Source organism: Poromitra crassiceps, assembly GCF_964638095.1.
Source record: "Poromitra crassiceps genome assembly, chromosome: 1".
NCBI classification, from domain to species: domain Eukaryota; kingdom Metazoa; phylum Chordata; class Actinopteri; order Beryciformes; family Melamphaidae; genus Poromitra; species Poromitra crassiceps.
In genome coordinates, this window is record NC_139623.1 from 99,932,839 (window position 1) to 99,950,611 (window position 17,773).

General features: G+C 43.6%; 1 protein-coding gene across 2 annotated transcripts in view; it reads right to left on the reverse strand.

The window, feature by feature from the left end:
* Positions 1 to 17,773, reverse strand: part of oxr1a (oxidation resistance 1a) — a 108,463-nt gene that overhangs the window by 2,847 nt on the left and 87,843 nt on the right. Inside the window, exons 9-13 of one of the 2 annotated variants that reach the window (XM_083641742.1) lie at positions 16,922 to 17,087; positions 9,931 to 10,011; positions 7,185 to 7,310; positions 1,509 to 1,661; positions 1,200 to 1,295 (exon numbers count right to left, since the gene is read on the reverse strand). In XM_083641742.1, coding sequence (XP_083497868.1) covers positions 1,200 to 1,295; positions 1,509 to 1,661; positions 7,185 to 7,310; positions 9,931 to 10,011; positions 16,922 to 17,087 — 622 coding nt within the window. The remainder of the gene's footprint in view (positions 1 to 1,199; positions 1,296 to 1,508; positions 1,662 to 7,184; positions 7,311 to 9,930; positions 10,012 to 16,921; positions 17,088 to 17,773) is intronic. The other variant, XM_083641743.1, reaches the window with a different exon arrangement.

A 17,773-nucleotide genomic window follows, 5' to 3' on the forward strand; every position in this document is an offset into this window, starting at 1 on the left:
CTCTTTCACACACAGATCGCGCAAAAATTGCCGTTTAGGAGTCCCGCAAAGGCCGCACCCTCGCCACAGAAATTGCTTTCACACAGAGCCAAGCAGCACGGCCACTTTCCCGTGCTGTTAAGTTAAGTTAAGTTATCCTTTATTTATCCCCTTGGGGAAATTCATCCTCTGCATTTGACCCATCCTCTACTAGGAACCTTCCTAGAACTAGGAGCAGTGGGCAGCCACTGTGCAGTGCCCGGGGACCAACTCCAGTTCCACCGTGCCGTGTGGTGTACTTTCAGGTGAAATCCCCTGCTCCCGGATTGAAAGGCGAGCGGAGGGATTTCCTGCTCCTCCTAGCCCAAATGAATATTTTCATAGGTTAGTGTAGCCTAGGCTACTGTATGATGAACGAATTCATTCAACAGCCAAGACTTCCCTCCTTCTCCTAGTCCGCTGAGCAGGGAGGATAGGTGTACTCGCATGGTGGGCGGGCAGATCGATATGGTGTCCTACTAAAATTGGAATGATACACGACCGCCCGCATATCAAACAGCTGCAGTCTGCATAACGTTCGTCGGGGGAATAGTATAGGCTACTTAACGTTAGTAGTTTTTGTAATGCACAGAGTTGATTTCGAGAGGGAATATCCTCAGACCAACTCGCCACAGACAGCTATAGCCCTCTGAAGCTTATTATTATATCCGTTAATTTTACCTACTAATGTCAAAATCGTTTGAGCATAAAGCCTAACCGCACGGAGCATTCCTCCTGGCGCCCCTGCAGTCATGATTGTATAGGCTACTTTTTTTTACTTTCACTCGTGCACTTTCTTGATACATGAGGTGATTTCCCCTGTAATTTTTTTATGAATGAGCAGACCATTCGCACCTTTTCCGGCTCGCTGCGACGACCTTTCAAATGGAGGCGGGTTGCCAGGTAACCCGGCGCTGTTACTACCTACCGTCGCGGGACAAAAGGTGTAAAACAATTGTCCACCAAAGCGCGTTCACGACTTTCACATCGGAGGCGCGAATCCTATTTTCCGTGCATTTTTCAGCTTTCAAGGCCGGTGTGAAAGAGCCTTTTGTGTGCTCAGATGCTGGATCTACTCTTTCTGGTGTGTTAACCGTTTTGGCCTAGGTTTACATTCACCAAGAAGTACTTGGGAGTTTTCATAGGACCCTAGAATCATCAGACTGAGGAAGGCAGTGTACCTCAAACTCTGGATTGAAGGTGAAGAGGAAGGTCTCTCCTGTGCCGTAAAAGCCATCGCTGATCTTAAAGGGCTGGGATGCCAAGGCACCAAACACCTGGAGGAACACAGCACACAGCACCCGCAACTGAATCCTATACACTCGGAACAGAACTTTCAAATCAATGCAGCACTCACAGTATTAGAAAGTAATCAGAAACGACTTACAGCATGTTACAGTATACTACTGCAGTGCCATACATTTTTAACAGTAAGGCCAAGGAAAGGCTGAGCTAATCTGCCAAGTATTTCTGTTGAATGTGCACTTTACCTGGCCATCGCTGTCCTTGATGACCATGAGCACTGGGGTGTCCTGGCCCTGCATGTTTCTGTACAGCGTCTTAATGCTCATGCCATGCCTTGTAGTGCCAAAGGCCAGCGTCCATGGGTACCCAATGGTCCGTGGTGGCAGATTCCTGGCCAGCTGGAGGAAAATAATAAAGAAGCAAGGAAGGAGGAAGGCGATGGGTGGGAAAGAGAGAGAGAGAAGGAAAATGAAATACAGAAAGGCCACAGCCATCAATGCTCAATTACATCTGCGGTGACCTTTTAACATCAGCTGGCGGTTAAGGAAGAGTAACAGGGCTCCAAACACCCAAAGACGTCTCTGGAGAAAGAAAGGTCTACAGTAGCACTCCCCCAGAGAGACTGCTAGGCTGCTGCTGACAGACTGAAGCATTCAAACCTGAGCATGGTGCATTAGGGAGATAAAAGAAGAAGAAGAAGACAAAGGCACTGGAGGAATAGTGCAGTTGTATTCATAGACAGACATACTGTAACAGACACTAGAGATGAGCATTTGAAGAAATGTCCTTAATTGATCATTGCGAAAATTAACGATTGATTATGATTAATCATTTATATAAATTAAATTTATATATATATACGGTATATATATATATATATATATATATATATATATATATATATATATATATATATATATATATATATACCTATGGCGGAAAATACAAAAGTGTGTTTGAAATCTTTAATGCTTTCCCCTTCTGAATCCCCCCCCTCCATTTTCTCACCAATTGTACTTGGCCAATTCCCCCCTTGCTGCCCCGGTTGCTGCTCCACCCTCTGCTGATCTGGGGAGAGCCGTAGATTAGCACCATGCTTCCTCCGACACATGCATGCACAGTTTCACCTGACAGCGGGGAGCTTCACCAGCAGGACATATAGCACGTGGGAGGATCACGCTATTCCCACTAGTTCCCTTCCGCCCTGAACAGGCGCCCCAACCGACCAGAGGAGGCGCTAGTGCAGCGACCAAGACACATACCCTTAATCGGGGTTCCCACCCGCAGACACAGTCAATCGAGCCTGTATGGATGCTCGACCAAATACAGGGTGCGAACTTCCTCAATAAAATCTTCCAAGAAGAAGAAGATTTCCAACAACAATCCTCTTAAACACACAATTCCAAAAAATATCAACCATATCAAATGATATGTTAACTTAACTGCGCCCCCGGGTGGTAAGATGTCTCATTGCTGCCACGTAGTGGAATTCATTCATTCAACCTCAATTTGATATCAATGTTAATTCCACATGATTGACAAAATTCTTAATCGATAATTCTTAATGACTGATTAGCGATAAAATCATCAATTAATCATGCCCACACATAACAGACACTGTCTAAAACAGCGATTCCCAACCTGTCAAGTGGGCCCTCAGCTGGAAAAGGTTAGGAAGTGCCGGTCTAAAATCTGGAATGAACATGAAATGGACAGATATATAGCCTATATTGCACTATGTAACCTAGGCCTTTACAGTCTGTTTGCTCCCCAGTAATGGAAGACATGAGTCCCTAAATACTTTTCTCTATTCCCGTTGGTTCAGCGTGTTTTCCAGTCACATAATCAGCCATGAGCCCACCTCAGTGCTGTGGACCAGCAGCACCACCTCAGTGCTGTGGACCAGCAGCACCACCTCAGTGCTGTGGACCAGCAGCCCACCTCAGTGCTGTGGACCAGCAGCACCACCTCAGTGCTGTGGACCAGCAGCACCACCTCAGTGCTGTGGACCAGCAGCCCACCTCAGTGCTGTGGACCAGCAGCACCACCTCAGTGCTGTGGACCAGCAGCACCACCTCAGTGCTGTGGACCGGCCCGGAGCTCCCAGCAGCACCACCTCAGTGCTGTGGACCAGCAGCCCACCTCAGTGCTGTGGACCAGCAGCCCACCTCAGTGCTGTGGACCAGCAGCCCACCTCAGTGCTGTGGACCAGCAGCACCACCTCAGTGCTGTGGACCAGCAGCCCACCTCAGTGCTGTGGACCGGCCCGGAGCTCCCAGCTCGCTCCTCAGGGTGATTAAGGGAAGCAGCAGATTGGCAATCTATGGGTCAATATGCCAATAGGGACTCATTTGGAGCCTGTGTGTTTGTTTTTGTGCACGCGCGTGTGTGTGTGTGTGTGTGTGTGTGTGTGTGTGTGTGTCTGTGTGTGTGTGTCTACTGTGCCTGCAAGGTATTTACCACACACACAACAGCTTGACAGGAGAAATGCCTGTTTCACTCGACTTTTCAGCCTTATTGCAAATTTTATAAATTGTATAAAAAACTTAATTCATTGAGTGCCAGCCACTTTTGGAGAACGGACCAGTGCCAGAGTTTCAGAGCGTTTTCAGTGATTTCTCGAGGCCCACAGAATATTGTGTGATATTACTATGTAAACACCGAACACGCACAAAGAACGAGCTGACTCTATTGTATCATCAGCAAAAAAAAGTTTATTGATACCATTTTCTGTTCTTTAGTTATGAGCCGGAGAAGATAGGTCGTTTTGAGCAAATACAGGCGTTTCAAATTAGAAGCTGAGTTATTCCGCCTTTTGTGAAATTAAGCATTTCAAGCACATTCACTGACTCTGAAGATAATATTTTCTGATGTAGTGACGTGGTGTAGTTGTGTGGTGCCTGCGTGCCCCACCCCCCTCTCCCCCCCCTCAGCTGCAAACTCCTCCCCACACTAACACACAGCCTAACACGCACCCAGTCTATTTTCGGAGCCTCCGTTTTTGTGCGCCGGCTCCCAGCGCGACACGGAAGAGCCAAACCGGACTGCTGAGAATGCTTTGGCCCTTCGGCGTCGGGTGCTGCTTTTCTGGCGGCTAATCGTGTGGAGAAACTATGCAGACAGACAGACAGAGGCAGAGGGGCTCAGTTGTGGTGCGGCGGATTGACTGCTGTTCGCAGCCAACGTCAGCTCCAGACAGAGCAATCTATATGGCTCTGGCTGCAGCATGAGCGGTTTCTTTTTCATCACGGGTCTTTTTCCTGCTGTTTTCCGGACCTTTCTCTAATCTGGAGAGCACTGTCGCCACCTAATGAGTCCGTAAAATAGGTTATACACCTTCAATAGCTACAATATTTGTACAGGAGATGCCTGAGGGCGAGGCTTTGATCCACGTCCCACCGTCAAAAAACGCATTTGACGTCGATCGACGTCCTTGGCACTCTACGTCACTATTTACTTTGACGTCGATCAACGTCCTTGGCACTCAATGAGTTAATAGTCATGTAAACACATTTTCCACTATCCTCCAATTCATTAGTGGTTATATTTATTGCATTGTTGACCATGTTTATTATCGTGTTGTATATCCGTTTCTGTAATATGATGTAAGGCTTGGTTGGTAAATATGTCTCATAACTGAGTGGTCATAATGTCAGTTTATTCTGGTGTGACACTTGAATAACTAAATATTATATTAATCCAACAATTAATCATAAATTAGCTATAAAATATCATGCCTTCTCTTTGCTGAATGCAAAATGTCCTTCATTCAGATACAGAAGACACCAACCAATGAGGAGCAGATGTTGGGCACATGTGTAATCAACACTGAATACTTTCAGTCAAGTTAGTAGTAGGGATATGCATTTCTAGCAAAAACACTATTCGAAATTCGCTGGCCAAAGTCGACTTTTAATCGAAATTCGAAAAAAAAAAAAAAAATGTAAAAAAAAAAAAATGATTTTTTTTTTTGGTGAGTGAAATGTTGCATTGTCTCCCCTGATTCTAAGTCTAAGGCTTTATTAATTAATATAAAAAGCTTCTGCTGTGGATTTTTAGCTCAAACAAGCATTGCACCACTGAAGTAAAGAACATGTTACATGACATTGACATTTTTGAAAATAAAAAACTGTTTTGACAATCATGAGTGGTTCATTAAATATTTAGTAGGCTCAGGTCTGAGTGCCAAAGGGGTGCCAAAGTCACCCCCTCTCCCTCTTCATGGGATTTCATCAGCCATTCATTTTTCCATAAACCTTGCTTAACACGTTGAGTGCCATGGACGAGATATCTCGTCTTACATAATCCAACCGTTGAGTGCCAAAGACGAGATATCTCGTCTTACATAAACATTTTTTTTTTTGACGGTGGGACATCAATCAACCCCTTTTACGTCTTCTATATCAATATTGGAGGAAGAGAATGTGTATAATCTATTTTACCGACCACTAAGTGGCGACAGTTCTCTCCAGACAGAGAGAAAGCCAGTCCGCGGGAGAAAGCCATTCTAATTTTCAAGGAAATAGCTGGGCGAAAACTCTTTCGATTTCACACACACACACACACACACACACACACACTCGAGTACCTTTGCGCATAAATAAGACCAGAATCGCAAAAGCTTCTTCAAAGCTCTCAGCCGACACCTCAAGAAACGAACGAGCCCGTTTCCAGACTCGCCCGAGAGCCGCCAGCAGCAGCAGCCCAGAGGAGCAGCAGCAGAGCGGAGTAGGCTGCCTCAAGATTGGAAGAAGGGGATCGTGAAGGAATTTCTCTCCCGTGTCTAACCCCCCCCCCCCTCGCCTCTCCTCTCCTCTTCCCCGCTCCTGCGATTCCCTTCTATTTTTTTGGGATCTGTGAGGCAACAGAAACTCGCCTGTGACAAAACACTGCAAAGCCACACCTACGGAGGGAGGAGTTTATAGACACACACACACACACACACACACACACACACACACACACACACACACACACACACACACACACAAAACAGTATACAGACTTGCCCAAGGGCACCCATAATCACAGGCACGTGAGGTGGTTCTAAAAATCCATTTATCTCAAAACTCTCTGAAAATCTCTGAAACCATGCTGTACTCAACGGCTAATATCTACATAACTACTAACTCTACAAACTAACTATTTTAGACAGAGAAAGCACACATTCTATTAGTTCTTTTTAGATGATTGGTGTTCACGAAGTCTTAACAGAAAAGAATCCTCGGCTCTTGTAAAATGAGCCAGAATCCTCAAAAAAAAACCTGGCACAACTTACCTACAGCATTGAAAAAACGGCTGGCACTCAATGTGTTAAAATGCTTATAAAAATTGTTTTACTTGCTCAAACCAAGCGATTCGACTATACTTAGAATCAGGGGAGACAATGCAACATTTCACTCACAAAAAAATAAAAAAATAAAATAAAAAATAAATTCGAATTTCGACTTTCAATAATAAAAGTCGACCTTGATAATAACAACGATTATTCGAAAATTCGAAATTCGATGCCCATCCCTAGTTAGTAGGTCACACTGTTCACAAATAGTGTGTGGGGGAACTTCAGTACTCGCTAACTTCATTTGTTTGAGGTAGGACACATTTGTTTGAGGTAGGACACATTTGCAAGTGAAATGGCCAGCATTGCACTTGTGATGAAAAGTCATCCCTTGGTGCATGTTAGCTTGTTAGGCCAGTTACCACAAGGCACATGGGACTGTATTTTGGATGGAAAACATGTATTCCAGTTAAGGTGGTAATGAGAGTGAACAGTTTAAGCATTTCTAGTTGGGTCGGTACAATGGCGTCTATGTACATGTTTGTGTGTGTCATGCATACTGTATGTGATAACATTAAATACCTAAGTGTTGTGCACATGGCTATGTATGAAGTGCTGGATCAAAAGATGTTTCAGGTTCTACCTTCTCTATCTGGTCTGGCTCCAGGAGGTCGCTGGGTTCGCTGAGGTTGGGTTTGAAGGTCTCCGGTTCCAGCTCCGCCTTTATGGACGTGCCATGCTTGGAGTGCACCTCCTCCTTGGTGGTGATCTACAAATAAGAAATGACTGTCAGGTACCCAAACAGTTGAGTGGCAGTTTCACTTGAACTCCCAGAAAAGATTCACGTTGGACGGGTTCAATTATATCTACTGTCTGTCACCAATCCACAAATGTTATTTCTGAATTGGATCAGGCTTCAGACTACAATAGGTTAGAGTAGTGAGGCTGTCTACAGCAGTAACCACTACTGAGCAAGAATCCGAAAACAGTATGTCTCAATTATTTTTTGCAAGGAGTGAGATTGGAAATAAGCTAATATCTATGTGCTGTAGCATTAAATAGTGAATTATACATAGCTAAAATGATAGGGTCAGGGATAAAGGTTGAAATGACAAGGGTAAAACCAGCCAGTTGGCCTTTACCAATAGCCTAACCTAGCAAACAAAAGCTCTCATTTCAATGCTTGTGGGTTTTGAAGCCGTCGCTTTTCTTGCCAAAAACATAAAAACAGCCTTTGCTTGCACCACACTGGCAATGCTAGCAAGATGACGGCTGGATATTTATACCAATCTCCAATGCCAGATGACTAGGTTTGGTTTGGCAGAGATGGTAGAGTGGGCAGTTCACTGTCTGGCAGAAGAGAATGTAATGTGAATAGGAAAACCACCCCAATGAATAATTTGAACTCCACTGTTAGAGATTTCCTCTGTTTGGCTTGTTTATCTTTCTCCATAACGGCGGCCGACTGTGGAGCGCTTCACCACTGGTGGCTGGGATGCTCTCATATTACAGTCCTCATTGAACTAGGTCCTACCTGCATTGTCCTCAGAAAACTATCAGTCAGCCTGTCTTACTTCCATCCTCTCACCCACACACCCTCTCTTCACCCTTCAAGCCTCCGTCTCTGGTCATCTCGCGCTCACACTCCATCTACAGCACATTTTAGCACAACTTATTTAAGTTCATGTCTTAACTTAAGTCAAGACATGAAAGGATTAGCCCCCCAGGTGGATTTTAGAAACACCTGTTTTTCTGCAAGAGCATTCATACAGTAAACTCTGGCTCCATTTGTCTGTGGGCTGAATGATTGGCCACCATGCCTAGCTAGTGACCTGACTAGCTAGTGACCTGTCTAGCTAGTGACCTGTCTAGCTAGTGACCTGTCTAGCTAGTGACCTGACTAGCTAGTGACCTGTCTAGCTAGTGACCTGTCTAGCTAGTGACCTGACTAGCTAGTGACCTGTCTAGCTAGTGACCTGTCTAGCTAGTGACCTGTCTAGCTAGTGACCTGTCTAGCTAGTGACCTGACTAGCTAGTGACCTGACTAGCTAGTGACCTGTCTAGCTAGTGACCTGACTAGCTAGTGACCTGTCTAGCTAGTGACCTGACTAGCTAGTGACCTGACTAGCTAGTGACCTGTCTAGCTAGTGACCTGTCTAGCTAGTAGGGATGGGCATCGAATTTCGAATTTTCGAATAATCGTTGTTATTATCAAGGTCGACTTTTATTATTGAAATTCGAAATTCGAAATTCGAAAAAAAAAAAAAAATTTGAGTGAAATGTTGCATTGTCTCCCCTGATTCTAAGTATAGTCAAATCGCTTGGTTTGAGCAAGTAAAACAATTTTTATAAGCATTTTAAGCAAGGTTTATGGAAAAATGAATGGCGGATGAAATCCCATGAAGAGGGAGAGGGGGTGACTTTGGCACCCCTTTGGCACTCAGACCTGAGCCTACTAAATATTTAATGAACCACTCATGATTGTCAAAACTGTTTTTTATTTTCGAAAATGTCAATGTCATGTAACATGTTCTTTACTTCAGTGGTGCAATGCTTGTTTGAGCTAAAAATCCACAGCAGAAGCTTTTTATATTAATTAATAAAGCCGTAGACTTAGAATCAGGGGAGACAATGCAACATTTCACTCACAAAAAAAAAAAAAAAATTTTTTTTTTTTTTTTTTTTTTTTACATTTTTTTTTTTTTTTTCGAATTTCGAATTAAATTCGAATTTGGCCAGCGAATTTCGAATAGTGTTTTTGCTAGAAATGCCCATCCCTACTAGCTAGTGACCTGACTAGCTAGTGACCTGTCTAGCTAGTGACCTGTCTAGCTAGTGACCTGTCTAGCTAGTGACCTGACTAGCTAGTGACCTGACTAGCTAGTGACCTGTCTAGCTAGTGACCTGTCTAGCTAGTGACCTGACTAGCTAGTGACCTGACTGCTGTGGTGGGCCCCCTAACACTCAATACATCATGATAGGGGGCCTAGGAAACACAGCCTGACAAATACAGATAAGGCTGCTGTCACGTGAAAACCTCATCACTCCAAAACACTATACTGTTCTGTAATGACCTGATGAAAAGCACATGCAGGCAGATGCCTAGGATCTTTTATTTGATTTAGCCTATAAGAGGTTCGAATAGGTATCATGTGACCTGCAGTCATGACACCTCCTCAACGCATAAAAGGTCCATGCCAACTTGAATAGGTGTCATGGGACCAGTAGAAACCCACTCAACCCCTAAAAAGGACCGTGCCAACTTCATTAAGTAAAAAGAACATCTAGCGTTAAGGTTTTGATGCAACAGCAGTATCTGCTGAAGTCTACAGTATGGAGCCTAAGGGAGACCATGTTGTTGTCGGAGGCAGCATGGCTGGTCAGGGCACCTGGAGTCGTTTGCAGAGCGAGCGGAGATCTTCACTGTTTAGTGCATCGATCCGACGGTGGTACTCAGTCAGAGACACTACCTGGTAGTACAAAGACAGGGACAGGAGGAACATAAAACTCTGCTGTTTCTGTTGCTGGCCAGGGGGGAAAGATGGGTGAGCAGCAGCAGAATGACGGAAGGCAATACCATGTGCATTCAGTAGTGCACTTGAAATAGGAGCAAAGTGATATCAATGTGACACTTGACTTTAAAGTGCCTAAAATCAGGATAAAAGCCCAGGCATTGTGAAAAGGCTAGTCTATGGGTAGAGACTAGACCTATGCCATATTTTACACTGCCAACAAAGGAATTGGATTGAGGCCAATATTTGAACAAGAAATGACTTTGCTCAAAAGAGACGGGGGGGGGGGGGGGGGGGGTTATTTGAGAACGCCTAAGCCTTTTGCATGTTTGTGTAATATGTTTAACACTGCCTGCCACTATTGGATGTTGTGCCTAACTGCCTGTAACACCTCTGCTCTCTAAGAACATATACTGTAACTGGGGTGCACAAACCTTTTTGAATGGGGGCCAGATTAGATCATGTGAAATTACCAGGGGGCCGGGCCAGCTGCTTCTCGCATCACATGGGTTATAAAAAAATAAAAAAAATAATCACCTGCAATACAATTGTACTCTAAGGATTTTGTTTACGATCTGAAAACACTAGTTCTGCATGTGTTGTTCCTACTTGGTGCTTATACAAACTGTGTGATAGTGCTGTCATCATTAGGTGAATGGAAAAAATGTGAAATGAACTTGCTTGATTAACCAATACTGTGTGGAGGGTCACGTATATTTTGAGAGACAAGCCGAGGGCCACTTAAGATCGGTCAAAGGGCCGCATCTGGCCCCCGGGCCGGACTTTTGGACATGCCTGCTGTAACACCTCTGCTCTCTAAGAGCCTGCCCTATACTGTAACACCTCTGCTCTCTAAGAGCCTGCCCTATACTGTAACACCTCTGCTCTCTAAGAGCCTGCCCTATACTGTAACACCTCTGCTCTCTAAGAGCCTGCCCTATACTGTAACACCTCTGCTCTCTAAGAGCCTGCCCTATACTGTAACACCTCTGCTCTCTAAGAGCCTGCCCTATACTGTAACACCTCTGCTCTCTAAGAGCCTGCCCTATACTGTAACACCTCTGCTCTCTAAGAGCCTGCCCTATACTGTAACACCTCTGCTCTCTAAGAGCCTGCCCTATACTGTAACACCTCTGCTCTCTAAGAGCCTGCCCTATACTGTAACACCTCTGCTCTCTAAGAGCCTGCCCTATACTGTAACACCTCTGCTCTCTAAGAGCCTGCCCTATACTGTAACACATCTGCTCTCTAAGAGCCTGCCCTATACTGTAACACCTCTGCTCTCTAAGAGCCTGCCCTATACTGTAACACCTCTGCTCTCTAAGAGCAAGCCCTATACTGTAACACATCTGCTCTCTAAGAGCCTGCCCTATACTGTAACACCTCTGCTCTCTAAGAGCCTGCCCTATACTGTAACACCTCTGCTCTCTAAGAGCCTGCCCTATACTGTAACACCTCTGCTCTCTAAGAGCAAGCCCTATAATGTAACACCTCTGCTCTCCTGCCCTATACTGTAACACCTCTGCTCTCTAAGAGCCTGCCCTATACTGTAACACCTCTGCTCTCTAAGAGCCTGCCCTATACTGTAACACCTCTGCTCTCTAAGAGCCTGCCTTATACTGTAACACCTCTGCTCTCTAAGAGCCTGCCCTATACTGTAACACCTCTGCTCTCTAAGAGCAAGCCCTATAATGTAACACCTCTGCTCTCCTGCCCTATACTGTAACACCTCTGCTCTCTAAGAGCCTGCCCTATACTGTAACACCTCTGCTCTCTAAGAGCCTGCCCTATACTGTAACACCTCTGCTCTCTAAGAGCCTATACACCAAGGAAAAACATTTACTGTAGTTGAAGAACAAATCATTGGAATCAGCCAAAACAAAGCCAAAAAATATTGTAAAAGTGGAAGGGCTGTTCAGTAACACTCACATAGTCTGACCTTGCCCAAGTCTGTTTGATGCAACACTGCTTACCCTGAAAAATCTAATGACCTATACGACTGCCTGCATGTCAGGAGGAATACTCCACGATACTACTACAACCTACACAACCAACGTATGTCCTAGTAGTAAGCATGACCACGTTCCAACACACCACGTTACATACTCAACCAAGAGAGTTGCTGCTTCTGCCCTGCTGCTAAACATGGATACTGTAATAATCCACAGGGCTTTTCACACTACATGCTCTTAGCCCAGGGCTAAGATAGCCCCAGGCTAACTTAGCCCTGTTTCACACCGGCAACTTTTAGCCCTGTGTTTAGATTGAAAGTCTGGGGCTCCAGAGCAGGACCAGCTAGCCGGGGCTGAAGTCGGGGTTATTCCACTTTGGAGTGGGCCAGGATTGTGCAAGTGTGAAAGCTTTCTTAGACCTGGACTAACAGCTCTCTTAGCCCCAGGCTAAGAGACTGACTTAACCCGGCTAAGTGTAGTGTGAAAAGCCCTTTAAAGTGTCTCTGTAGAGCTTCTCTCCAGCGCACGTGTTAAAAACACCATACACAAGGTAAAGATGCAAACACACAAAAGTACACAGATACACACAACAAGCCTTAGGCCTTCCAACAGGAAATATTACATTCTCAAGGCTCAGGTGTGGCAATCATAATAATCTTGTAATAGCTCCACACACACACAGCTGATGTTTTCTCACCTTGGTAATGGTGTAACTAACTTTTTTAGAAACAAGCTGCCTCTTTACAGCTCTCAATTATGCAGCAGAAAGGGTAAACTATAGTCCTCATAAAAAATGCATCTGTGCCTCACTTCACCTCCATCTGAAGAAGGCACTTTAGTACATTTATCCCCTGCAAACGTTAGCCTCGTGTTAGCTTTCCATCTAGGACGTGTTACAAAAGGAGTCTTTTCAACCTGAATCCAATGATTTTGATCTGGATATCAATGTCTTGAAAAGGGTCATTATTTGGCTGGCAACATAACCTGATCAAACTCCATGTCATAGAGACGGCTAGTAAACAGTATTTTATTTTAACAAGGTATGCAAGCAACATAAGTTACTCTGTAAGTTATGAAAATGCCAGGTACTGTTATGAGCACAAAAGCTGGCATTTGATTATCTGTCAACTCAACTGCCTCCAAGCTCTTAAAACTTTCAGCCTATGTAACAGCCTATGAAGCCACAGCACAGTCATCCTGATGCATGACGTGGGGAGACTGACAACAGATGCAAGCTGTCTCACATGCCAAATATGTGACAAACACTGGCCACTTTGTTCCAGGCCAGCATCAGCCAACAAACTAGACCGGACCGGCTAAAGGGCTAGCAGGCTAGTTAGCTTGCGAGCTAGCTTAGCTCGCTAACAACAACAACAACAACACTACTTATGAACAACACACAACGTTGGAGATGGATAAGTAGTCAGCACATACATAGGTATACTTAGGGGTCAGCTGTTTCTCTTGCTCCTTCGCCCTCCTAGAAAACATATCTTGCTTTCTGGGCGAGGTTAAAGCTGGAAAGTCGCACTACACATCCTTGAAGTAATCCCAGTGTGGAGTTGTATCTAGCTGGGCTGCCTCAGCCTGCCTGCCTGCTTGAAGGACTGAGGAAGGGGAGGAAAATCAGCGGGGTCTCCCTCTCCCCTCGGCATGATTTGTGTGACATCGCCAAAAGCCAATGACAACATGGGACCAGATGGGACAGGAGGGAAGTCGGCTGCCCATTGGCTGGAAAACAATCATCCCGTTCCATAACAGGGGGAATTTAAAGATACAGGAACACTCTTTCCATGCGGTGCATTTCTACACTCACCCAGCACTTTATTATTAGGAACATCTTTAATGACTGAGTAGGTATCATTCTACAGTGTGCATTGGTACAGTATATAAGTGGGTAGGTATCAGCGTTCTACCCTTTCTACCGAAGCGTAATGCATTAACGAGAGAAGATAGAAATTACCCAGGCAATTTCTGAATTAATAAGATAATTATCTCTTAATGATCTCGTTAAATTGTTAAATCAGAAAAACTTTTTTTTTTTAGCTGATTTTTTGTTTTGTTTTTCTGAATTAACATAGTGTAATTATTTCTTAATTATATTTTAATGGTCTCACTAACTTAGAAAAACTGCAGAAATGTCTGCTCTGTTATTCTGAATGAACGAGATAATTATCTATTTGATTATCTTGTTAATTCAGAAAAACTGGACAGAATTTATTTATTAATTTATTTATATAAATTATTTATTTATTTTAAACGTTTCTCATAATTCTGAAATAATGATCTTGTTAATTCAGAAAAACTGCAATTTTTCTCTCAGTGATGCATTATTCTTCTGTAGCATTCAGCTCAGTGTCAACTAAAGTGACATCTGCCTCAAGATTCGCTGTTGCTTTCTGAGATGCTTTTTCTGCTCACCACAGTTGTAGGTTATCTGAGTTTACTGTAACCTTTCTGTCAGCTTGAACCAGTCTGGCGGCTGGCCATTCTCCTCTGACCTATCTCAACAAAAAGAACAAGAAGGCTACTCTATTTCTCATTAAAGGTAATCAGGTTGAGATTGTTCCTTCCGCCAGATAACTGGGTGTTCATGTCGACAAGGACTTGAACTGGAAAGAGAACACTAATCTCAGAGTTGTTCTTCCTAAGGAAGCTTATATGATTTGAGGTTAGTAGGAAACTTCTGAATGTTTTCTATCAAAGCATATTGGCCAGTGTCCTTTTTTATGCTGTGGTATGTTGGGGAAATGGCATTACAGTCGATGATGGGAACAGGATTAACTGATTTCCTAGAAATTGTCATGTAGGGATAGAACCAGGAGGTTTAAGACCATACTCATCCTCTGCATGGGGAGTACGTGCAGTGGCCAGGATGCTCCACAGAAGGTTCCAGGAAGTCATCTGTGCCTTCAGCTGTAAATCTTGTCACCAGCAGGTGAATGTGCTTTGGATTGGGAGTGGACATTGGTGCTTTATATTGTAGCCTATGTGTTGGCCTTGTTTTTTATGTGGAGGACTAGGCTTTGTATTGCTGTACCAGCTTGCACAGTATATCCTTGTTGTATGTTTTGCCATTAACTTGCGTGTATCGATTTTTTTTTTTAACTATTTTCCTGTTGTATTGGCTCTGGCTGGTTCCTGACCTGAGCAATTTATGTATTCTTGGAATGTATTGTTTATCCATGTTATTTTATGGACTGTGTGATCTGTCTTCTGTAACGTTATGTCTGATATCTGTTGTGGGATTCCCCCCCTCACTGGATGTTTCTTGCACCATTTTGTAGAACCTCTAGAGACTGTTGCGCGTGAAAATCCCAGGGGATCAGCAGCAGTTTGAGAAATACTCAATTCCAGCCCATCTGGCACCAACAACCACCAAGAAATCACTGAGGTCACATTTTGATTTTGAGTGAGTGTATATGTTTACTGTACAGTGGTCACTTCATTTGACAGGCATTATAACAGTCTGACAAAGGTTGGGGAAAAATGCTTGATTGTAATGCTTTTACAGCCATACCAACCAACCAACATCTCAGTTACATTTTCAGATAAAGCTCCTCACTATTACACTGCAAAACATCCAAGTGTTGTTTAAAATGCATGTTTGGTCAAAGGGTCAAAGCAAAGCAGCAGGGTACTACATGTAGGCTACTGTATTTACTTATTCAAATGGAATGGATCATGTGTCCTCCCCGCTGGACCTCACGTCCCAGGGCAAACAAATCAGTGCACTTTGTTTCCTACATCATTCATTTACATTACAATTTAAATTCAGGCCACTGCTTGCATCGTATCAATTTCTTCATACAACAAATCCATTTTATTCAGCCCTCTACCGGCTAGTAAACAAACTTATTTGACAAAATCCCATGATCCACCCTAAGCATGGTGCATTGCCCTGCACTTGCATGACTGCATATTTAGCTAGAATTGAGGTAAAGCGCACAACTCCTTGTAAGAAAAACAGACCGGGTGCCTGGATAGTGGATAACAATGAAAAAGGAGAGCCGGCACTCACGGTAGGCTAATTGAAAAACAGCCTTTTATTGGGCAGTGAAAAAATTGGACGTTTCGGCTTCAAGCCTTTGTCAACAAAGGCATATTTAGCTGGACAATCCCTATCTAATCTACAGGCGTATGCCCCTATTCTCTAAAGTTACCATGTAGATACTTTGAGAAGCTACTTTGACAGAGTGAACAGATTGTGCCCACATTAGTGCTATAGAAATGCCAGCATAGGGTTTGGGGAATTGACAGCAAACAAACCAGTTTTGTTAATGAGCGTTTATCATTGTGTTCACGTTGAGCAACTCATAACTGTGCTTGAAGCCTGGTTAGCCATCCAGCAAAATAGTTTACCAATGGCTTGGCCAAGAACAATGATACTCGCACAACAGCATGTGATGACACTACAATACACTGACTGAGAAGAGGAAACAAATTCCACAAACATGCAAAACACTTTGGTTGGAACTTGAGTGAGGATAGCGCATTTCCAAGCAAAGGAAATAGTCACACAACTTACACGATAATTGTGGGAGGAAATTCACACAAAATTTGACCTTAAAGTCAAGGAATGCAATTACACATGAAGGTGAAATAAACAAAAGTAGAATACAAAAACTGAAGCTTGCCAACTACAAAGTTCTGATGGAATAAAACATAAATAAAATATCTGCAGTTTCACTATGCATACAGACATTATGAAAGCAAATCAAGTGACAATAATCAGTGGACAACTAAATAACACTAAACATTAACACATCAGAAAAAAAGCAACATACGATTGTAGTTTCACAGGTATGGATGACTCCAGAGTACCAGAGCTCAACTTCATCCATGTCTGTGAAGCTGGCTCAAGACAACACAAGTGCACTTGAAGTGAGGAGGGGAGAGCAGAGAGTAGACCTTACCTCCCAGTCCTTCACGTTGATGTCAGTGATGGGCTCATCCTTGGCCGTTTCCGACTCCTCGTACTTCTTGACAACCCTAAAGCCGGGCTCTCTTCCAATCCCCCTCACCCCCTCACCGTACATGTCTGGGCTCCACTGGATGAAGAACACATACAGGTGGTCCGATCTGGGGGGAGACATGGAGGGAAATCTATAAATGAGGAAGTGTCATCCCAAAACATATACTGTATACTGTAGTTTGTTTTAAAGAGTTCATTCTCCTGGGAGCAGCCACCGGCACCCCACAATATTATATACTGTACATATGAATCACATACAACAGGGGTTCCCAAACTTTTTTGCTTGTGACCAAACACTGACATCACAAAATCTAGGGACCCCAGATGCAGAATGCCGCCCTATTATATCGTAGTAAGATTGTAATTCACTGTGATTTTAAATCACTGGTGATGCTCATCATCGATGACGTCACTCACTGATGACATGCTCGAGTGACATCAGCACAGCACATCAATTCTGACTTTAATCTCAGAATTCTAACGTTATTCTCTTCTGGGATTAAAGTCAGAATTTTAACTGTAATCTCAGCATTCTGATTTTAAAGTCGAGCTGAAATGAAAAAAATACTTTATTTTAGATCACATCCCTTGTTATACAGTGCACGTATTTAACAATGTATGCAAAAAAAAATCTAATTTCTTTAGTTTTTCCCTTTTTTTCACATCAAAAGTTCATTCATCAAGAGTTCATTCATAACAATATCTACAGTTTGCTGACATCAGGTAGTGCAATCACATTTCTACCCAATTTCAACCAATCATATCATGACATGACAGCTGTCAATCAATCTTC